The 24535-nt window shown below is 40.4% G+C and overlaps 1 protein-coding gene across 1 annotated transcript in view; it reads left to right on the plus strand.

The window, feature by feature from the left end:
* Positions 1-24535, plus strand: part of LOC128652382 (centrosomal protein of 164 kDa-like) — a 161319-nt gene that overhangs the window by 54190 nt on the left and 82594 nt on the right. Inside the window, exons 16-17 of the mRNA XM_053705319.1 lie at positions 620-751; positions 1106-1322. Of these exons, the coding sequence (XP_053561294.1) occupies positions 620-751; positions 1106-1322 (349 nt within the window). The remainder of the gene's footprint in view (positions 1-619; positions 752-1105; positions 1323-24535) is intronic.

Consider the following 24535-nt stretch of genomic DNA (forward strand, 5'->3'; position numbering starts at 1 on the left):
ATGGAAGTCATCGCTCATCCCCGTTCCTTCCCTTTTTGTTAGACAATTCAGTGAGTTTTGCCCATTTGAAGTCTGTACTATAATCTCTCTCCAAACTAGAGAATGTTTGATTATCTGGCCCATATAAAGTAATGTCGCTCTCTGGGAAACTAAAGCTGACAGGTTTTTAGTTTTAATTCAAATAAGACATGAAAAGTCAAATCTATTTTGTAAAAGATACACATAAATATACAAAGTATGAGCCTAATTTGTTAAAGGTACAAAAAAAACTGTTAAGGCATAATCAGAGTTTGTAAAATCACAATCCTAAATACACTGCTGTATACAAAATACAAAGTGCAAAGCTTAAATGTAATACAAATTTGATCTGAAGTATAAAGTGATATAAAATAGAAAGCACAAAGTGTAAATGCAGCAGAACTGACATGTCATGAGCAGAGAGGTTGTGAATATCAGGGCCTATGTGAGAAAGAAAGCAGGGCAGGGATCTCTTTTTAAGGTGGGGGTCTAGCGAACAGTCTTGAGAGATTGAATAACAAGCTTGTGGACACCCTTAGAGGTGTTGCAGTGTTGGTTTCTTGGTTACACAAACAGCAGCCTATAACTTTCTATCACTCAGGACCTTGAGGGAAACACTGGAACTAGAAATGCAGAAGGAGGAAGCCAGAATGAGAGAGATTCAGACAGAAAGACTTCAAATGCTAGAATCTGAACTAAGAATAGAAAGAGAGACAGAGGAAAAAAGAATAAGGTGAGAACTAGAGGGATTTGGATTTTGTGTAGTCATCTTGTCTTACTGTACTCAACATCAGGCCTGGTAGACCAAATCTTTCACCTACAAGTCAAAAGTGGTGTCCACTTCAAGCAAATCCCATATATTACATGCTCCACATACCATATCCATACCAGACCTAAATCATACTTCACTCACAAAGCAACCATGCTACCATACATAGGGCCACCCTTTAAACTAGAAGTGATCCATTCCAAGACCACACCTACTCCTCTCTTCATTCTTAGATCTTTTATCTTGGTTTAATAATTAAACCAGGTATGCATTTTCACCAAAATTTTGTTAAGACTTGTTGCTGTCATTTTTTTTTAGAGAACGTGAGGAATCTCTTCATGAAGATCTGCATAGAGCAGCAGAGCAACTTAAGACCTCCTTGGAGGAATTAGGGCTGCAGTTGAACACTTCCTTGAAAGAGAAAATAAAGAGTGAAACTGAAGCATCTTTGAAAGAGGAAAGAAATATTCTGCTAAAAGAAAGAGAAACCTTAATCAGTGAACTTAGGGAGACCCTAAAACTACAGACTAAAGAGGTCAGTTTTAGTATCATTAGTAGAATGGAAGGGGAGTAATTTACTCTTTTTTTTTTTTTTATTTAACAATAAAAGCAATAGTCTGGTGGGCAGAAAAATAACAAATCCACTTATAAGAGTTGGACAAATTTAGCCTAATTTTTTTTGCTCTCTATGGTAGTTAGTGAGAAATTCTTCTGTGATTTTACTTTTACTTTCTCTTGTTTTTTTTAAGGCCCCACATAATGAGTAAGCAGTTCCTTGCCAACTTTGATTGGTTGACCCTCAAATGTTTTCTGTGACTCCCCATTACAACCTCTGGAAGAATGATTAAATGTTTCAGCGGTTAATAGATTTATTGCTAAATTATTAGAAATTGAAAAGGTGCCAGCATGCTAGAGGTTCTTTTATAGGTCCAAATAACTCTGCCTGGAGCAGGGTGAGTTTTCTTGATCAGACTACAACATGCTCTCTAGAATCACTTTTTCTTATACTGGTAAATAAGGAGAATATCTGTTGTCGTTTAAGAGCCAGATACGAGTGAAGCGCAATTTAACGCTTCTGCTCAAGCATTAATTGAGCTAGAAGTAAGTTTTTGTGCTTGTCGGGGTGCGCTCATATTATGTGTTGAAAGTAAACTGTTTTCATGCTCTCGCTAATCCAACAAGCTCAAAAATCCGAAGTTGGAATATTCTGTGTGCGTTCGCATATTCCCCCTATAGAAGTCAATAGAGAAAAAAAAAAACGAACACCCCACTCTTGCAAAACCGATCGCATATTCTCATTTGTGCTAACCCGACATAAAAATATGAATATTTGACATTCCAGTGTTCTTCAAATAACAGTGTATATTTATACAAATATCTAATGATTTTTTGGTACACTATACATCTGTGCCTAAATATATACATGATTATTTTTATTTTTTTTATTGTTAAATTTTTTATTGAGGACATGAAGTTAATAACATACATCATACATGAAGTAAGCATTATAAAGATATTCACATCATATCTGAGAGAGATGGGTAAGGTCCTCATTTTACATCCCCTTATAACCATATGTTAGGTCGCTCTTGGACCAAAGTTGATAGCCTTGTTAAAGTCCAGGGGTTATTGGAAAGCAAAACAGTGAGTAAACATAAAAAACAAGAAACTAAAGAAAAATACAAAAAACAAAGGTCGCTCCCAGGCCGCACACCCAGCATAAATATAATTCTCCTGTATAACGCTTTAGCAAAACATTCAAACAATCAGACTGCAAGGAAGAGAGACCTAGCCATATATGTGGATACTAGATGTATAAGCATATGTTAGTTTCAAGTGAACTTTAGAGTGATGTGATTTATAATGAATATAGTGTTGTGTGAGTTGCTAAAATAATATCTTTTTCGTTTTGTTTTGGGGGTAGTGAAATTTAGCTGTCTGCCAGCGTGGGCAAAATATATAATCAAATGCTATGGGCATAGATTGACCTCATTAGGATTATGACAGCGGTGCATAAGGTAGAGGGGAATAGGATTCTGCGCAATAACCGTATTACCTTGTATATTGTGATTGGTAGGTACTGCCCACGGCCCCGGCCGCTGGCCATGAGGCAGGTCTCCTACTTTGTTGAGAAGGTACAAGCTACATATATCTCCCGTCTGTACTGTTGAGCCTACCTCTGTGGGTTATCATGAAGAGCTGTAAATTAAACTGTATGAATAACAATATGCTGCTAAAAATACATCTTTAATCTAGTTTGATAATCAGGAATATCAAGCTTCTGAATAGGCATAACAAAACATGCAACATTAGAGCATCTATAGAATGCTTCATTTATAAGGATGAAAACAACTTTTAGAGTTTAGATAACCAGAGCAAACAGAGAATACATATATGGCATCATACATTCTTTAAATTAACCCCCACTGTCCACATCTCTTCCAATGACGTGTAATGGAGGACAAGATGAAGGTATAAAAGTTTTCAGAGCGGTGGGATTTTTGTGGTGTGGTTCTTTAGGCATATGCTGAGATTTTAACAGAGCATACGCCTCACCTATGATAGTCTCATGGGGTTTCAGTGTGGATGCGTTATGAACACAGCTAGACAGTTCCCATTGCGCCAAATGTTCAACATTAAAGTCGTAATCGTCCATTTGCCCACACATAGATATGAGAGCCCAGTCTTTAAAGCTATTTGAAAAGGTAGGTCTCTCAATTATGTCTGTTGCGTTAAGCCAAATCGTTGCCCTTTTATCAAGCGAGTCTGGCTTCTGTGTCATACCTCTCTTGGCTGTTAGCAGATTACATGCGATGTCCTTCCATTTGTCTCCGTGTTTGGCTTCAGTGCTCTTTGTATTATTTGGGTAGTCCGGAACTGTTAAGAGGTGCTGGGAGCTTTTATGAATTGCGTGGGGGGGCTGCATGCAAACGCCGGGGCTACAAGCCAATGGCGGCCCGTTAGCTGGAATATGCCCTTTTTCCTTCATGGTTGCTGCATAGACCGGCATAGGCCCAACAGCCGGACTACCTCCCTTCTCCCCTGCAGCTGCAACGTGGTTTAATGGCCGTGGGTCAGTATGGTCGTCTGTTGCTTTCTCCGTGATGTCAAACTCAGGCCTCTGTGTTGCTAGTATCGGGTCCGGTATTATGGAGCATAGCGTTTGTTCTAATTCATTAGCGTAAGGACTCTCAGTCTCCGGGTTGTTATTGATGTCTTTTGTTACTGTGTGCGCAGCAATCTCTGGATCTCCGTCGGTAGTTGCGGTTGTAGGGAGATTCTCACATAGCTGCCTCAGGTAGGCTTCAGACGGGGCTTTGTCTAGCAGGTTTTGCAAGAGGCCCTCTAGCTTGAAATAATGCGCATCCAAGCGCTGAAGCATGGCCTCGTCCTGCCCGGTGGCCAGTAATAACGACATAGTGCGACAGTCAGATGTTCTCCCAAGAGATGCGTTGGGTAGGTATTAATTTGGACTGCACAGCCCGGGAGCGACAAGAAACCCGGAAACCGGGGGGGGTCGTCGCCTAGTAGTGAGCCGCCGCTCTAGGCCCCAATCGTCCGTTCCTCAGCTCCAGAATCATACACACAGCAAATAGGTCTTCAACCAAACCCTAATAGGGTCAGGCTTTGGTAGAAAGGTGAAGTTCTGTATTGATGCTGTTTTTTAAGCCTAATAATCGGCGGATTATAGAGGAATCCTCAAGAGCTCTAGGGAAAGCGTCCTTCTCAGAACGCAGCTTGGACACGCCCCCAAATATATACATGATTATATATAGGTATAGATCTATACAGATATATAGAAATATCTGTTAATAAATACATAGAACATATTACCCTATGTGCAGAAAATAATATTTACAGCAAATACATAGATAAAACCTTTATTAAAAATGTATTTTGCACTTAACTGCAAAAGGTTCCAATGCACATCAATAAATGTGTACATATATAGTTATGTGTTTATGTGTGTATATAAATATAAATATATATATATATATATATATATATATATATATATATATATATATATATATATATCTGTTAATACATATAAAATATAAATTCATATGTACACACACACGTATACATACATACACACACACACACACACACACACACACACACACACACACACACACATATATATATATATATATATATATATATATATATATATATATATATATATATATATATATATATATATATATATACACATACATACAGTTTCCCACAAAAGTGAGTACACCCCTCACATTTTTGTAAATATTTTATTATATCTTTTCATGTGACAACACTGAAAAAATGACACTTTGCTACAATGTAAAGTAGTTAGTGTACAGCCTGTATAACTGTGTACATTTGCTGTCCCCTCAAAATAACTCAACACACATCCATTAATGTCTAAACCCTTGGCAACAAAAGTGAGTACACCCCTAAGTGCAAATGTCCATATTGGGCCCAAAGTGTCAATATTTTGTGTGGCCAACATTATTTTCCAGGACTGCCTTAACCCTCTTGGGCATGGAGTTCACCAGAGCTTCACAGGTTGCCACTGGAGTCATCTTCCACTCCCCCATGATGACATCACGGAGCTGGTGGATGTTAGAGACCTTGCGCTCCCCCACCTTCCGTTTGAGGATGCCCCACAGATGCTCAAAAGGGTTAAGGCCTGGAGACATGCTTGGCCAGTCCATCACCTTTACCCTCAGCTTCTTTAGCAAGGCAGGGGTCGTTTTGGAGGTGTGTTTGGTTTTGTTATCATGTTGGAATACTGCCCTGCGGCCCAGTCTCTTAAGGGAGGGGATCAAGCTCTGCTTTAGTATGTCACAGTACATGTTGGCATTCATGGTTACCTCAATGAACTGTTGGTCCCCAGAGCAAGCAGCACTCATGCAGACCCAGACCATGACACTCCCACCACCATGCTCTAGGCAAGACAAACTTATCTTTGTTCTCCTCACCTGGTTGCTGCCACACACACTTGACACCATCTGAACCAAATACGTTTATCTTAGTCTCATCAGACCACAGGACATGGTTCCAGCAATCCATGTCCTTAGTCTGCTTTTCTTCAGCAAATTGTTTTTGGGCTTTCTTGTGCATCATCTATAGATGGTGTTATTATTAGTTTAACTGTACTTTGTAATGCATTTTTCTCCTGTTAAGTGTAGTCAGTCCACGGGTCATCCATTACTTATGGGATTATATCTCCTCCCTAACAGGAAGTGCAAGAGGATCACCCAAGCAGAGCTGCTATATAGCTCCTCCCCTCTACGTCATACCCAGTCATTCTCTTGCACCTAACTAATAGATAGGACGTGTGAGAGGACTGTGGTTGTTAAACTTAGTTTTTATTTCTTCAATCAAAAGTTTGTTATTTTAAACAGCACCGGAGTGTGTTGTTTCTTCTCAGGCAGCATTAGAAGAAGAATCTACCTGAGTTTGTGTATGATCTTAGCGGTCGTAACTAAGATCCACTTGCTGTTCTCGGCCATTCTGAGGAGTGAGGTAACTTCAGAACAGGGGATAGCAGGCAGGTTTCACCTGCAAGGAGGTATGTTGCAGTATATTATTTTCTAAGGAATGGAATTGACTGAGAAAATACTGCTAATACCGATGTAATGTAAGTGCAGCCTTAAATGCAGTAGTAGCGACTGGTATCAGGCTGATATGTATGTATGTTTACACTGAGGTATTTCTGGGGAATGGAACTTCACTAAGAAAATACTGTATATATTTAAGTAATATTTGAGCCTCCACTGCAGTGAAAGCGACTAGCAGCAGGCTTATTAATAACATTTCATAATTTTATTTTTAAAACGTTTACTGGCATGTTAATCGTTTTTTTCTGAGGTACTTGGTGATAAAACTTTATGGGCATGATTTTTACCACATGACTGTCGTTTGTTTCTGAATAAAATCAGTTTACTGAGCTTCCCCACTGTTGTAATATGAGTGGGAGGGGCCTATTTTAGCGCTTTATTTCGCAGTAAAAATTCAGTCACAGTCTTCCTATTTCTTCCTCCATGATCCAGGACGTCTCTACAGAGCCCAGGGGTCTCCAAAACTAGTTTTGAGGGAGGTAATCACTCACAGCAGACCTGTGAGTGTGTTTTGACTGTGATAAAAACGTTAATATTAAATTGTTATCCGTTTTTGGGTACTAAGGGGTTAATAATCCATTTGCTGGTGGGTGCAATCCTTTGCTAACTTAATGCATTTACTGTGAAAATTTGGTTGCTATAACTAATTTGGTTCATTGTTATTTCAACTGTGACAGTTTTTTGTGCTTCTTAAAGGCACAGTAACGTTTTTTATATTGCTTGTAAATTTATTTGAAAAGTATTTTCCAAGCTTGCTAGTCTCATTGCTAGTCTGTTTAAACATGTCTGACACAGATGAATCTCTTTGTTCAATATGTTTAAAGGCCAATGTGGAGCCCAATAGAAATTTGTGTACTAATTGCATTGATGCTACTTTAAATAAAAGCCAATCTGTACATGTAAAGAAAATTTCACCAGACAACGAGGGGGAAGTTATGCCGACTAACTCTCCTCACGTGTCAGTACCTTCGCCTCCCGCTCAGGAGGTGCGTGATATTGTGGCGCCAAGTACATCAGGGCGGCCCATACAAATCACTTTGCAAGACATGGCTAATGTTATGACTGAAGTACTATCTAAATTGCCAGAATTTAGGGGTAAACGCGATCACTCTGGGGTAAGAACAGAGTGTGCTGATAATAATAGAGCCATGTCTGATACTGCGTCACAATTTGCAGAACATGAGGACGGAGAGCTTCATTCTGTGGCTGACGGATCTGATCCAAGTAAACTGGACTCAGACATTTCAAATTTTAAATTTAAGCTTGAGAACCTCCGTGTATTACTAGGGGAGGTATTAGCGGCTCTGAATGATTGTAACACGGTTGCAATTCCAGAGAAAATATGTAGGCTGGATAAATATTTTGCGGTACCGGCGTGTACTGACGTTTTTCCTATACCTAAAAGGCTTACAGAAATTGTTAACAAGGTGTGGGATAGACCCGATGTGCCTTTTTCACCCCCTCCTATATTTAGAAAAATGTTTCCAATAGACGCCACCACACGGGACTTATGGCAGACGGTCCCTAAGGTGGAGGGAGCAGTTTCTACTCTGGCTAAGCGCACCACTATCCCGGTGGAGGATAGCTGTGCTTTTTCAGATCCAATGGATAAAAAGTTAGAGGGTTACCTTAAGAAAATGTTTGTTCAGCAAGGTTTTATATTACAACCCCTTGCATGCATTGCGCCTGTCACGGCTGCGGCGGCATTCTGGTTTGAGTCTCTGGAAGAGACCCTTAGCTCAGCTCCATTGGATGAGATTATAGACAAGCTTAAAGTCCTTAAGCTAGCTAATTCATTTATTTCTGATGCCGTAGTACACTTAACTAAACTTACGGCTAAGAACTCCGGATTCGCCATTCAAGCGCGTAGAGCGCTGTGGCTTAAATCCTGGTCAGCCGATGTGACTTCTAAATCTAAATTGCTTAACATCCCTTTCAAAGGGCAGACATTATTCGGGCCCGGTTTGAAAGAAATTATCGCTGACATTACTGGAGGTAAGGGCCATGCCCTGCCTCAAGACAGGGCCAAACCAAGGGCTAAACAGTCTAATTTTCGTGCCTTCAAGGCAGGAGCAGCATCAACTTCCTCCGCTCCAAGACAGGAAGGAACTGTTGCTCGCTACAGACAGGGCTGGAAACCTAACCAGTCCTGGAACAAGGGCAAGCAGGCCAGAAAACCTGCTGCTGCCCCTAAGACAGCATGAAGTGAGGGCCCCCGATCCGGAAACGGATCTAGTGGGGGGCAGACTTTCTCTCTTCGCCCAGGCTTGGGCAAGAGATGTCCAGGATCCCTGGGCGTTAGAGATCATATTTCAGGGATATCTTCTGGACTTCAAAGCTTCTCCTCCAAAAGGGAGATTTCATCTTTCAAGGTTGTCAGCAAACCAGATAAAGAAAGAGGCGTTTCTACGCTGTGTACAAGACCTTTTACTAATGGGAGTGATCCACCCAGTTCCGCGGTCGGAACACGGACAAGGGTTTTACTCAAATCTGTTTGTGGTTCCCAAAAAAGAGGGAACCTTCAGACCAATCTTGGACTTAAAGATCCTAAACAAATTCCTAAGAGTTCCATCGTTCAAAATGGAAACTATTCGGACCATCTTACCTATGATCCAAAAGGGTCAGTACATGACCACAGTGGATTTAAAGGATGCCTACCTTCACATACCGATTCACAAGGATCATTACCGGTATCTAAGGTTTGCCTTCCTAAACAGGCATTACCAGTTTGTAGCTCTTCCCTTCGGGTTAGCTACAGCTCCAAGAATCTTTACAAAGGTTCTGGGCTCTCTTCTGGCGGTACTAAGACCGCGAGGAATAGCGGTAGCTCCGTACCTAGACGACATTCTGATACAAGCGTCAAGTTTCCAAATTGCCAAGTCTCATACAGAGTTAGTTCTGGCATTTCTAAGGTCGCATGGGTGGAAGGTGAACGTAGAAAAGAGTTCTCTATTGCCACTCACAAGAGTTCCCTTCTTGGGGACTCTTATAGATTCTGTAGAAATGAAAATTTACCTGACAGAGGACAGGTTATCAAAACTTCTAAATGCTTGCCGTGTCCTTCATTCCATTCAACACCCGTCAGTGGCTCAATGCATGGAGGTAATCGGCTTAATGGTAGCGGCAATGGACATAGTACCTTTTGCACTCCTGCATCTCAGACCGCTGCAACTGTGCATGCTAAGTCAGTGGAATGGGGATTACTCAGATTTGTCCCCTATGCTAAATCTGGATCAAGAGACCAGAGATTCTCTTCTATGGTGGCTTTCTCGGCCACATCTGTCCAGGGGGATGCCTTTCAGCAGGCCAGATTGGACGATTGTAACAACAGACGCCAGCCTGCTAGGTTGGGGCGCTGTCTGGAATTCCCTGAAGGCTCAGGGATCATGGACTCAGGAGGAGAGACTCCTTCCAATAAACATTCTGGAATTAAGAGCAGTTTTCAATGCCCTTCTGGCTTGGCCTCAGTTAGCAACTCTGAGGTTCATCAGGTTTCAGTCGGACAACATCACGACTGTGGCTTACATCAACCATCAGGGAGGGACAAGGAGTTCCCTAGCGATGATGGAAGTCTCAAAGATAATTCGCTGGGCAGAGTCTCACTCTTGCCACCTGTCAGCGATCCACATCCCAGGCGTGGAGAACTGGGAGGCGGATTTCCTAAGTCGCCAGACTTTTCATCCGGGGGAGTGGGAACTTCATCTGGAGGTGTTTGCCCAACTGCTTCAGCATTGGGGCAAACCAGATCTGGATCTCATGGAGTCTCGCCAGAACGCCAAGCTTCCTTGTTACGGATCCAGGTCCAGGGACCCGGGAGCGGTACTGATAGATGCTCTAACAGCACCTTGGGTTTTCAACATGGCTTATGTGTTTCCACCCTTCCCGATGCTTCCTCGATTGATTGCCAGGATCAAACAGGAGAGAGCATCGATGATTCTAATAGCACCTGCGTGGCCACGCAGGACCTGGTATGCAGATCTAGTGGACATGTCGTCCTGTCCACCTTGGTCTCTGCCTCTGAGACAGGACCTTCTGATTCAGGGTCCTTTCAAACATCCAAATCTAATTTCTCTGAGGCTGACTGCATGGAGATTGAACGCTTGATTCTATCAAAGCGGGGATTCTCGGAGTCAGTGATTGATACCTTAATACAGGCTAGGAAACCTGTTACCAGGAAAATTTACCATAAAATATGGCGTAAATACTTATATTGGTGCGAATCCAAGAGTTACTCATGGAGTAAGGTTAGGATTCCTAGGATATTGTCTTTTCTACAAGAAGGTTTAGAAAAGGGTTTATCTGCTAGTTCGTTAAAGGGACAGATCTCAGCTCTGTCTATCCTTTTACACAAACGTCTGTCAGAAGTTCCAGACGTTCAGGCTTTTTGTCAGGCTTTGGCTAGGATTAAGCCTGTGTTTAAGACTGTTGCTCCGCCGTGGAGCTTAAACTTGGTTCTTAACGTTCTGCAAGGTGTTCCGTTTGAACCCCTTCATTCCATTGATATCAAGCTGTTATCTTGGAAAGTTCTGTTTTTAATGGCTATTTCCTCGGCTCGAAGAGTCTCTGAGTTATCGGCCTTACATTGTGATTCTCCTTATCTGATTTTTCATTCAGACAAGGTAGTTCTGCGTACTAAACCTGGGTTCTTACCTAAGGTAGTCACTAACAGGAATATCAATCAAGAGATTGTTGTTCCATCATTGTGCCCTAACCCTTCTTCAAAGAAGGAACGACTTCTGCACAATCTGGACGTCGTCCGTGCCCTGAAATTTTATTTACAGGCAACTAAGGATTTTCGTCAAACTTCTTCCCTGTTTGTCGTTTATTCTGGACAGAGGAGAGGTCAAAAAGCTTCGGCTACCTCTCTCTCTTTTTGGCTTCGTAGCATAATACGTTTAGCATATGAGACTGCTGGACAGCAGCCTCCTGAAAGGATTACAGCTCATTCTACTAGAGCTGTGGCTTCCACTTGGGCCTTTAAGAATGAGGCCTCTGTTGAACAGATTTGCAAGGCTGCAACTTGGTCTTCACTTCACACTTTTTAAAAATTTTACAAATTTGACACTTTTGCTTCTTCGGAGGCTGTTTTTGGGAGAAAGGTTCTACAGGCAGTGGTTCCTTCCGTGTAAAGATCCTGCCTTTCCCTCCCGTCATCCGTGTACTTTTAGCTTTGGTATTGGTATCCCATAAGTAATGGATGACCCGTGGACTGACTACACTTAACAGGAGAAAACATAATTTATGCTTACGTGATAAATTCCTTTCTCCTGTAGTGTAGTCAGTCCACGGCCCGCCCTGTTTTTACGGCAGGTCTAAATTTTAAATTAAACTCCAGTCACCACTGCACCCTATAGTTTCTCCTTTCTCGTTTGGTTTCGGTCGAATGACTGGGTATGACGTAGAGGGGAGGAGCTATATAGCAGCTCTGCTTGGGTGATCCTCTTGCACTTCCTGTTAGGGAGGAGATATAATCCCATAAGTAATGGATGACCCGTGGACTGACTACACTACAGGAGAAAGGAATTTATCAGGTAAGCATAAATTATGTTTTTATGTGTTTTGTGCAACTTTTATGTTTCGTGAAACAGTTAACCAGGGCTCAATCATGTTTACTTTCAACTTGTAATACCAGTGCAAAGCCCCGTGATAAACCCCTTATCGCTCGGGTGCAAATGTTTGCGCTCCACTCATCATCTGGTCCAAAAGTATTGATTCTTAGGACAATTATCCTGACTCGCAACATTTTAAGGTCATGCCAGTTAAAATCCGCTCATGCCAGAGAGATAATGTGGTGGGCAGAAATACATCTTCTTCAACAATTGCTGGCTCTGTGTACACATTATTACTTACACCAATATATTATAATAATGTGAGAAGATTCAATTTTTACTCGCTAGATCTCACTGTCCATTTGTGTATTTGTTAAAGGGACACTAAACCCAAACTTTTTCTTTCATGATTCAGGTTGAGAATTCAATTTTAAACAACATTCCAATTTACTTCTATTATCTAATTTGCTTCATTCTTTAGATATTCTTTGTTGAAGAAATAGCAATGCACATGGGTGAGCCAATCACATGAGGCATCTATGTGCAGCCACCAATCAGCCGCTACTGAGCCTATCTAGATATGCTTTTCAGCAAAGGATAGTATGAGAATGAAGCAAATTAGATAATAGAAGTAAATTAGAAAGTTGTTTAAAAGCACATAATCTTTCTAAATCATGAAATAAAAAATTTGGGTTTCATGTCTCTTTTAACTGTCCAACTTTTAATTTTTTTTTGCTGAGAATATTCTTCAGGACTTTCAACTGTATGACAGCACATTCACCAAACATGTCTCTTGGTGGGCAGACAATATTTTATTAGGTATATTGCATTTGTTCTGTCTCAACTAAATACATTCAGGCGTAAGTACAGTATAGATTTCATTAGTACTTTTATAAGTGAAAAGTAATTTTTCTCTTCCCATCTTGCAGGCTCTTGAGTCATTAGAACGGCAGGATATGCAGAAGGTGGAGCAACACAGAGTGACAATCAGTGGCAAAGCTGTAGAGGTGATAGTAGTGAAGGGGTCTCATTTTGATTACGTTTTATCGATTCAAACCCTTTACTTTGGTCAGTTACCTTCCGTCTGGTCACTCTCATTGTTTTGCGCCTTGCCTCTCTGTCCTACTCTTTCATCTCTTTCCCTTTTTGACCACTCTATTTTTTTGTTTTCTTTCTAATGGCAGTGAAAGTCCACAAATTCCATTAATAACCTTTGGGAAATACCTCACCTGGCCACTAGGAGGAGGCAAAGACACTCCCAATCAGAGCATTGAATATCCCTCCTACTTTCCCTATCCTACCAGTAGTTCTTTGCCTCGTTCATGGAGGTAGGCAGAGAGAGGTACTCTGCTGAAGATTCTGAATTTATTGTTCTCAATAGATTGTTTTCTGCAAGAGAGGACAGGGGAGTTGTGGAAAGCCATGTAATTCTCTTGGTAGAGTGTATGTTGCATGTTCGCAATGGATGTCGCAGGTTATTATGCTATCCTCTCTTTTAGGCAAATAGTGTTAGTTACACTGATTTTCCTTTGTGTTACAGGATTTCTTCTTAGGACAGAAGCTGGGTAAGTCCTGATTTTATTATTTTCCCTCTCTAATGGCTTGTTGCCTAATTTGAGAAAGGGTAAGCAATCCGATTGCCTGCAGACTGGTTTATCCGGAGCGGATTTGTACAAAGAGGCTACATTTGGCCTCACCCCCCCCCCCCGCTTCAATCACCAAGCTCCCGCTGGAGGAGCGTTACCAAAACCAGGCTACAAACAGTTTTCACTCATGCTGCCCAACAGCGCTTCTCTTGCGTACATGACCTGCTGCGGTGGGTGGGTCACAGGCTCCCTTCCTGCCTCCCAATTTCCTGTCGAGTGAGCAACAGAACGATAGCACTGGAGCGGTGAGGCAGCGCGGGAGTCCTGTTACCAACAAGGAGGTGGTAAGACACCTCAGACGCGGAGGATTATTATGTAGGTTTGGGGCAGATAACTTATAAAATAGCTGCAGGGCCTTACTGTGCACTACAATTATTTTGGGTGCAACATCAGTGTCAATTGCTCTTACATCCCATAGTACATTATGAATGAATCTATGATAGAACCTAGTCAGGAGGATAATTGTCTTATTCCCTTAATTGACTCCAATAAATGTATGCTATGCAGGTCACTTACTGTGTGTCCTCCTGCTCAATTATGCAACTCATGCCTTACTTCTGTTTTGCAGTCTCATTCAATGGGCCCTGGTATTTAGACGTCTGCAGTATCCCCAACATCTCATTTTACCCCTGGGCATTCTGCAGACTTGCAGACCTCTGTATGCCCTGACTTGCCAGTACTGCAACCGCAAACGGCAGCTCCTAGTTCTGTACATGCTGTTCTCTGTGACCCCTTTTTCTCAAACTCAACCCGTGGTTGGAAATTTTCCCCATGATTTTGCATCCCAGTTACAATCTGTGGCTGCCCTGAGTGCTATGCCAATTGCAGGAAAAAAGGAAGATTCTCTGAATCTAGAAACAGCAGTTTTATAGTTGCTGCAGCAGTCAGCCATATGCAACTTTCTGAGGCTGATGACTCCTTGGCTGACTCTGAAGTTTTCATCCTCTGAGAGTAACTCTGAGGATATTACCTTTTAGATTTAAAACTGAGCATTTAAGATATTTGCTTAAATAGGTACGCTTAAAGGGACACTAAACCCAAAATTTTTCTTTCATGATTCAGAAAGAGAATACAAATTAAAACAACAATCCAATTTACTTTTATTATTTATTTTGCTTCATTTTTTAGATATCCTTAGTTGAAGAAAAAGCAATGCTCATGGGTGAGCCGATCACATGAGGCTTCTAAGTGCAGCAACCAATCAGCAGCTACTAAGCCTATCTAGATATGCTTTTCAGCAAAGAATATCAAGAGAATAAAACAAATTAGATAATAGAAGTAAATTAGAAAGTTGTTTAAAATTACATGCTCTTTCTATATCATGAAAGAAAAAAATGGGTTTCATGTCCCTTTAAAACCCTGAGTCTAAACACACAGAGGAAAAACAGGTACATAAATTTGATATTGTCTTTTTCTTTTAAATAATATTTTATTGAGGTTTTACATCTGTTGAAAAAACGTGACATTTGACAAGTCAGATGCAATATACATAGTAGTACACGATGTAATGAATAATGATACATAATAATTATACATCATACTATTAACTTAGTATTTGGAAACCTCACTTTTAAGATTATTGTCTGGAATTTGGAGGTAGCTATTGTGTGGGCCATTTTTGGGCCATCTGAGACAGAGTACATGTTGAAGCTTGATAGCTACATATGTGACCCTTATCAGACTGGTATGTTGAGAGATACATATCTAGTACTGTATGTGGCAGAAACATAAGGTGAATGGATAACATAGCTTCGCCCTTAGAGTAGTCATGGGGGCGGGTTGGGGAGAAATAAAAAAGAAAATTGTAGAGGGGAAATAGGGAAGGAAAGAGAGAATATGAGGAGGGTAAGCGGGTACCAGGCTCTCATCTTGTGAAGAGGGTGTTCCATGTGTGCCAAATTTCACAGTGGATATTGTCTTTAAACCTTAGTTGAAAACCACTGAAGTGTTCCTTGGTGGCAGACATCATAGCCAAGAAGTGGGAAAAAAACTTTCATGTAAGTGGCAAGAGTTCATGAGCTAGTGAGGTATGGGATATACATTCCTACCAAGAGGGGGCAAAGTTTCCCAAACCCCCAAATGCCTATAAATACACCTCCTACCTCACTCATACCTTAGTTTTACAAACTTTGCCTCCTTTTGGAGGTGGTGAAGCAAGTTGTGCTTGATTTTCTTCTGTGATAGGCGCTACTAAGCATATTGAAGCCCAGTTCCTCTCAAAGTACAGTGTTTGTCTGAGGGATATGAAGGGAGTATTGCCTAATGATGCCATGTTTTCACCTATGAGAAATCTATTCTTAGGCTTTCTGTAATCAGTCGCAGAGATTCATCTCTGCCTCTCTTCGCAGATCGACAATATACTCCTCTACCATTACCTCTGCTGATATGTTTCAGTAATAGTTTGGCTGTCTGCTATATGTGGATGGGTGTCTTCTGATATGTATATATCATTTTTTAACACACTCTCAGCTATGTTTGGCACTTTATCATATAAAGTTTTAAATGTATATTGTATATATTTGCCATGAGTCAGGTCTGTGTATTTCCCTTTGCAGTCTAAACAGTTTCAGCTTGGGAATTATGTTTCTGGGAGTTTTAGGCTTACCTGGGGTTCCAGTTAATTATACTTGAAGTCTGTTTTTTTTTTTTTTTTTAAATGTTGTGGGCTTAGGCTCGCGATGACGCAAAATGTTACTTTTTATTGCAACATTTTTGGAGCAAAGTTACGTCTTCTCTGACGCGAGTTACGTAATTTCTTACGACCTTCAGGTTTTTTTGGCGCCTGTTAAGACGCGAGTTGGGTCATTTATCTTTGGCGCCAAAAGTTTTTTGATCTGCATTTGCGTGGTTTTTGGCACCTTAATTTTGTTATACAAGTATATCCCTATTTTTGCTCTCTGCTCTCATTTGATCTTAGAGGGCTAGGTTGCTTGCTTTTGATTTTACTTTTTTATCATAAGCTTTTTTCCCATTCCTGAAACTGCTATTTGAGGAAATTAGATATTTTGTTTAAATGTTATTTTTTCTTTTTTGTTACATTTTGCAAGATGTTTTAAACTGATCCTGCCTCTGATGTTACTGTAGGAACTAAGCTGCTTGAACACAATTCTACTAAAGCTAAGTGTGTATGTTGTAAATTAGCTGATCTTTCTTCTTCAGCTCAAATATATGGCACTTGTTATGAAACACTTTTACATGCTGATAATGTTTCTATAAGTACAAATACATCTACTGTTAAACCTTCACAGTCTAATGTACATGATATTCCTGTAGATATTAAAGATGATATTGATGCAGCCATAGAAAGGGCTATGACTGCTATTCCGCCTTTAAAATAAATGTAAAAGTTCTCTCCTTACTTTTCATAAATCTGATGAAGCCTGTATTGATCGTCGGCATACTGAAGTATCTTCTGCTGATGAGGATTTCTCTGGCTCAGAGGATCCTACTTCAGAGTCTGAAATTGATAAATCAACCTTTCTTTTTAAAATTGAATATATCTGTTCTTTATTAAAGGAAGTATTGTTTACTTTGGATATTGAGGAATCTAGTCCTCTTGATAACAAGAATAGCAAATGTTTGAATTCTGTTTTTAAAACTTCTGAGGTTACTCCTGAAGTTTTTCCTATTCCAGATGCTATCTCTCATATGATTACTAAGGAATGGTCTAAACTTTGGTGCTTCTTTAGAGTTTTGGGAAAAAGTCCCTAAGGTTGATGGGGCTATTTCTACTTTGGCCAAACGTACTACTATTCCTATGGAAGATAGTACTTCTTTTAAGAATCCTTTAGATAGGAAGATTGTATCTTATCTTAGAAAAGCATATTTACATACTGGCTATATTCTTAGAACTGCCATTTCTATGGCTAATGTTGCTGCTGCTTCAACTTTTTGGTTGGACAGTTTAGCTCAACAGTTAATAGATCCAACATGCTAATCATTTTATTTATGATGCCATATTTGATGTAATTAAGATTGATATTAAATCTATGTCTTTAGCTATTCTTACTAGAAGAGCTTTATGGCTTAAATCTTGGAATGCTCATATGGTGTCTAAATCTAGATTACTATCTTTATCATTTCAGGGTAGTAATTTATTTGGTTCTCAATTGGATTCTATTATCTCCACTATCACCGGGGGAAAGGGAGTTTTTCTGCCCTAAGATAAGAAATCTAAGGGTAAATTTAAAGCTCCCAATCGTTTTCGTTCCTTTCGTCAGAATAGAGAACAAAAAACCTCTCCTTCCCCTAAGGCCTCTGGCTCTAATTGCAGACCATCCCCGAATTGGAATAAATCCAAGCCTTTCAAAAAACCTAATCCAGCCCCTAAGACTTCATGAAGGTGTGGCCCTCAAACCAGTTCAACTTGTGGGGGGTCAGATGGAAATTATTTCAACACATTTGGACAGTCTCTGTTCAAAACCAGTGTATTCAGAATATTGTTTCTCATGGGTATCGAATAGGTTTTAGAATAAGACCTCCCATGGGAAGATTCTTTCTTTCTTTTGTTCCAACAAACCCTGTGAAGGTTTAGGCTTTTCAGAAATGCATTTCAGACTTGGAGCTTTCAGGGGTGATTGTTCCAGTTCTTCTGCAGGAACGGGGTTTGGGTTTTTATTCATATCTATTCATTGTCCCAAAGAAAGAAGGTTCGTTCAGCCCAATTCTGGATCTGAAATTTCTAAATCGTTTTGTAAGAGTCCCAACTTTCAAGATGGTGACTATAAGGACTATTCTGCCTTTTGTTCAGCAAGGTCATTTCATGTCCACAATAGACTTACAGGGCGCTTATCTTCATATTCCGATTCATCCAGACCACTATCGTTTTCTGAGATTCTCTTTTCTAGACAAGCATTACCAATTTGTCGCTCTTGCGTTTGGCTTAGTGACAGCTCCGAGGATCATTGTGGTGTTTCCTTATTTGGACGATATCTTGGTACTAGCTCAATCTTTTTTCATTTAGTTGAATCTCACACGAAATGACGATTGTGGTTTCTTCAAAGACATGGTTGGAGGATCAATTAACAAAAGAGTTTCTTGATTCCTCAGACAAGGGTCACCTTTTTTAGGTTTCCAAATAGATTCAGTGTTCTTGACTCTTTCTCTGACAGACAAGAGACAAATGAAGTTAGTTTTAGCTGGTCTAAACCTTCAGTCTCTATCATTCCCTTCAGTGGCGATGTGCATGGAAGTTTTAGGTCTCATGACTACAGCATCGGACGCGATCCCCTTTGCTCGGTTTAATATGAGACCTCTACAACTTTGCAAGTTGCACCAATGGTGCAGGGTTTATACTCCAATATCACAACTGATATACTTAAATCCAAACACTCAACTCTCTCTGACTTGGTGGTTATATTATCACCTTATTGTTCAAGGGGCCTCATTTGTTTGTCCTACCTAGACTGTGATCACAACAGATGTAAGACTTACAGGTTTGGGAGCTGTCTGGGGGTCTCTGACAGCACAAGAGGTTTGGAAACCTCAAGAGGCGAGGTTACCAATCAATATTTTAGAATATTTTGAGAGTTTTTCAGGCGTGGCCTCTATTGAAGAGAGAACTTTACATTAATTTTCAAGCAGACATTATCACAACAGCAATGAAAGAAGTATCTTGGATACTTTCTTGGGCGAAATCCAACTCTTGTCTAATTTCTGCGAATCATATCCCAGGTGTAGACAATTGGGAAGCGGATTATCTCAGCCATCAGACTTTACATCCGGGGGAGTGGTCTCTCCATCCAGATGTGTTTTCATCTTGTACACATGTGGGGTCTTCTAGAAATAGATCTGATGGCTTCTCATCTAAACAAGAAGCTTCCCAGATACCTTTTTAGGTCCAAGGATCCTCAGGCGGAGATGGTGGATGCCTTAGCAGTTCCTTGGTTTTACCATCATGCTTATATTTTTCCGCCTCTGGTTCTTCTTCCAAGGGTGATCTCCAAGATCATAATGGAGCAATCTCATGTGTTTCCGATAGCACCAGCATGGGCTCACAGGTTTTGGTTTGCGGATCTTGTCCGGATGTCCAGCTGCCAGCCTTGCCCACTTCCTTTAAGGCCAGACCTTCTTTCTCAAGGACCGTTTTTTTCCATTAGGATCTTAAATCTCTAAATTTGAAGGCATGGATATTGAACGCATAGTGCTTAGTCATAGAGGTTTCCCTGACTCAGTGATTTCAAGGAAAATTTATCATTGGGTTTGGAAAACCTATATTTCATGGTGTTCCACTCATAATTATTCCTGACATTCTTTCAGAATTCCTAGGATTTTACAGTTTCTTCAGGATGGTTTGGATAAGTGTTTGACTGCAAATTCTTTGAAAGGACAAATTTCTGCTCTTTCTGTCTTATATCATAGAAAGATTGCTAAACTTCCTGACATTCACTGTTTTGTTCAGGCTTTGATTCATATCAAACCCGTTATTAAATCTATTTCTCCTCCTTGGAGTCTCAATTTGGTTTTGAAGATTTTGCAGGCTCCTCATTTTGAGCCTATGCATTCTTTGGATATTAAACTGCTTTTTTGAAAAGTATTATTTCTTTTGGATATCTCTTCTGCTAGAAGAGTTTCCGAATTGTCTGCTCTCTCTTGTGAGTCTCCTTTTCTGATTTTCCATCAGGATAAGCTGTTTTGCGGACTTCATTTAAATTTTTACCTAAAGTTGTGAATTCTAACATCAATAGGGAAATTGTTGTAACTTCCTTGTGTCCTAATCCTAAGAATACTCTTAAAAGGTCTCTACAATCTTTGGATGTGGTAAGAGCTTTGAAATATTATGTTGAGGCTACTAAAGATTTCAGAAAGACTTCTAGTCTATTTGTTATGTTTTCTGGTTCCAGGAAAGATCAGAAAGCCTCTGCCATTTCTTTGGCATCCTTGGTTGAAACTTTTGATTCACAAAGCTTATTTAGAGGCGAGGCAGTCTCCGCCTTAGAGAGTACAGCTCATTCTACTAGATCAGTTGCCACTTCTTGGGCTTTTAAGAATGAAGCTTCAGTTGATCTAATTTGCAAAGCAGCAACTTTGTATTCTTTGCATACTTTTACTAAATTGTACCATTTTGATGTGTTTGCTTCCTCGGAAGCAGCCTTTGGTAGAAAGGTTCTTCAGGCAGTTATCTCAGTTTGATTCTAATGCCTTTTTGATTTGAGTTTTTTAGAATTTTTTAAAAGAAAACTTAATTATTTTGGATTTAATTTCTCAGTGGATTTAGCTGTTATTTTATCCCTCCCTCTCTAGTGACTCGTGGATTTCCACATCTTGGGTATTATATCACATACGTCACTAGCTCATGGACTCTTGCCACTTACATGAAAGAAATCATAATTTATGTAAGAAATTACCTGATAAATTAATTTCTTTCATAGTGGCAAGAGTCCATGAGACCCACCCTATTTTTTGTGGTTATGATTATTTTGTATTAAGCACTTTATTTTTTACAATTCCTCTTTTTATATGCTTTTTACTCCTTCTTTTACACCTCACTTCTTGGCTACACGTTAAACTAAGGTATGAGTGAGGTAGGAGGTATATTTATAGGCATTTTGAGGTTTGGGAAACTTTGCCCCCTCCTGGTAGGTTTATCCCATACGTCACTAGCTCATGGACTCTTGCCACTATGAAAGAAATTGATTTATCAAGTAAGTTCTTACATAAATTATGTTGTTCCATTTTGTCCTTCTCCAAAAATTTTTTAAAAAGTTTTCTTTTCTAGATAGCTATTTTGAAGTGTGGCATACTGTCCCTAAGGTAGACGTTGCCATCTTCACCCTGGCTAAATGCACTACTATCCCTCTGGAAGATAAGACATACATCAAGGACCCAATATATGGGAAGTCAGAGGGATATCTGAGAAAGGTCCTTCTGGGAGGTTTGCTTTTCCAACCAGCCGTAGGTATTGCTGAAGTTGCTGGGCCTGCCACTTTTTGGTGTGACTCATTATCTGAACTAATTTCAGTAGAATCCCCTCTAGAGGATATCCAAGACTGCATTCAGGCCCTAAAGACAGCCAATTCCTTTATTTGTGATGCCATTATTGAAATAATTTGTCTCAGTGCCAAGAACTTCGCTGTACTAGCTAGGAGGGCTCTCTGGGAAAAGTGTTGGTCAGCGGAATTGGTCTCTAAGTCTAGGTTACTATCTTTGGTCTTTTAAGAGAAAATCCTTATTTGGCGGGGGCCTGGATTCCGCTGGCAGTAAGCGTGCTTTTCTTCCCCAGGATAAGAAAGCTAGAAGGGACGTCCTATGGGAAGTTTTTGCTTCTTTCGTCCAAACAAGACAAGCCAAACCCCGGTGGGGAACAAGAACAAACAGGCCAAGAAATTGACGCCAGATCAGCATGAAGGGTCGGCCCCCGGCCTTGTCTCAAGTCAAGTAGGGGGCAGGTTACCTCTGTTTCAGGAGGTTTGGGCTCAGTCCATTCAGGACCCTTGGGTTCTGGACATCATATCTCAGGGATACAAAATAGGTTTCTGTTCTCGCCTTCCAAGTGGCAGGCTCCTTCTATCAAGGATCTTGCGAAAGTCTGGTATCTATAGGAGTTATTGTCCCCGTGCCACAGGCAGAGGGGGGAAGAGGATTCTATTCAAACCTCTCATCCCATCTTAGACCCGATGTGCCTCAACAAGTTTGTAAGGGTCCATTCTTCTCATGCAGGAAGCTCAGTTCATGACTACTATAGATTTGAAGGACTCGTACCTTCATATTCCAATTCACTGAGATCATTACTAGTACCTTCATTTTGCTTTCAAGCATTACCAATTTATAGCTCTCCCATTCAGCCTAGCTATGACTCCCAGGATTTTTACAAAAGTATTGAGGGCCCTCCTAGCTGTAGTCAGACTACAGGGCATTGCGGTAGCGCCATATTTGGACAACATCTTGGTTCAGGCGACATCTTTACATTTAGCAACATCTCACACAGAGAAGCTTCTCTGGTATCTTGGGATGCATATCTGGAAATTAAACCTAAAAGAGTTATATTACTCCCAACATGAGTGAACTTCCTAGGGATCATCAGATTCTATCAGCAAGCATATTTATCTCACAGATCAACGCAAGGAGAAATTTCAGGCTGCCTGCTGTTAACTTTAGTTGAAATTCTTTTTTATTTAGTTCCATTACAACATGTTAAATACATATGTTGCATCATGGTTGTCTCAATGCTAATGACCGGTGTTACATGTCAAGCACAGTTACAGGCCATAAACAAGTTACCATACACTTCAATACCATAGTAACAGACTGATTCCGATATGGAATCCAATAGTTGTCACAGCTGTTCTCTTCATCATCTCAACACTGCTTCCCCGCACATCCTTCAGCCAAGCAGTATCAAGCATATATCTACCAAACATGTGCAACCATTTCTGCTGTTTACTTTAAAGGGACAGTCAACACCAGAAATGTTGTTGTTTAAAAAGAAAGATAATCCCTTTTTTACCCATTCCATAGTTTTGCATACCCAACACTGTTATAGAAATACACTTTTTACCTTTGTGATTACCTTGTATCTAAGCCTCTGCAAACTACTCCCTTGTTTCAGTTCTTTTGACAGACATGCATTTTAGCCAATCAGTGCTCACTCCAGGGTTACTTCACATACATGAGCTCAATGTTATCTATATGAAACACATGAATGAATGCCCTCTAGTGGTCAAAATTCATTCAGATTAGAGGCAGTCTTCAAGGTCTAAGAAATTAGCATATGAACTGCCTAGGTTTAGCTTTCAACTAAAAATACCAAGAGAACAAAGCAAAATTGGTGATAAAAGTAAAATGGAATATTGTTTAAAATTACATTCCCTATTTAAATCATTTTTTGGACTTGACTGTCCCTTTAAACCACTCCTCGACTTTTGGTGTTTCAATGTATGGAGGTGGTAGGTCTCATGGTTGCTGCTTCGGACGCTATTCCTTTTGCTCGCTTTCATCTGAGATCTCTACAGTTATGTATGCTCAGGCAATGGAATGGAAATCATTCAGACCAGACCTGTCTCAGGTAATATCTCTCTATCCACAGACGAGAAATTCTCTCTCCTGGTTGCTGTCTCAGGAACCCATTCTCCAGGGCATGTGCTTCCTGTACCCTTCCTGGGAAATTTTAACAGACGAGAGTTTGACAGGGTGGGGTGCTTTTGTGGGGTTCTGAGAACTCCAAGAACTTAGCAACCAGAAGAAGCGATTCTACCTATCAACATTCTAGTGCTGAGGGCCATCTTCAATGCTCTTCTGTCATGGCACCAGTTACATTCTGTCAGTTATAGTCGATTTCAATCAGTCAACATCACTACCGTGGCCTATGTTAATCACCAGTGCGGAACTCTTAGCTTTCTGGCAATGCTTGAAGTGTCTTGTATTTTGCAATGAGTAGAGACATACCAATGCCAAATATCAGCCATCCACATTCCAAGTGTGGAGAACTGTGAAGCGTTTTTTTTTTTTTTTGAGCAAGCAGGCTCTTCTCTCCCGGTAATGGTCTCTAAATCAAGAGGATTTCTTTCATGTAATTGGCAAGAGTCCATGAGCTAGTGACGTATGGGATATATAATCCTACCAGGAGGGGCAAAGTTTCCCAAACCTCAAAATGCCTATAAATACACCCCTCACCAGACCCACAATTTAGTTTTACAAACTTTGCCTCCTATGGAGGTGGTGAAGTAAGTTTGTGCTTGATTTCTTCTATAAGCGCTTCTAAGCATTTTGTAGCCCAATTCCTCTCAGAGTACAGCGTTTGTCAGAGGGATGTGAAGGGAGTATCGCATATTGATGTTATGGTTTTCCTCGCGGGAAATCTTTTCAAAGGTTCTCTGTTATCGGTCGTAGGGATTCATCTCCTACCTCCCTTTTAAGATCGACAATATACTCTTATATACGACCAATATTTTTCTTATTTAAGACACTCGCAGCTATGGTTTGGCGCTTTATGTATTAAAGTTTTAAATA

Source organism: Bombina bombina, chromosome 3, assembly GCF_027579735.1.
Source record: "Bombina bombina isolate aBomBom1 chromosome 3, aBomBom1.pri, whole genome shotgun sequence".
In the NCBI taxonomy this organism is placed as follows: Eukaryota; Metazoa; Chordata; class Amphibia; order Anura; family Bombinatoridae; genus Bombina; species Bombina bombina.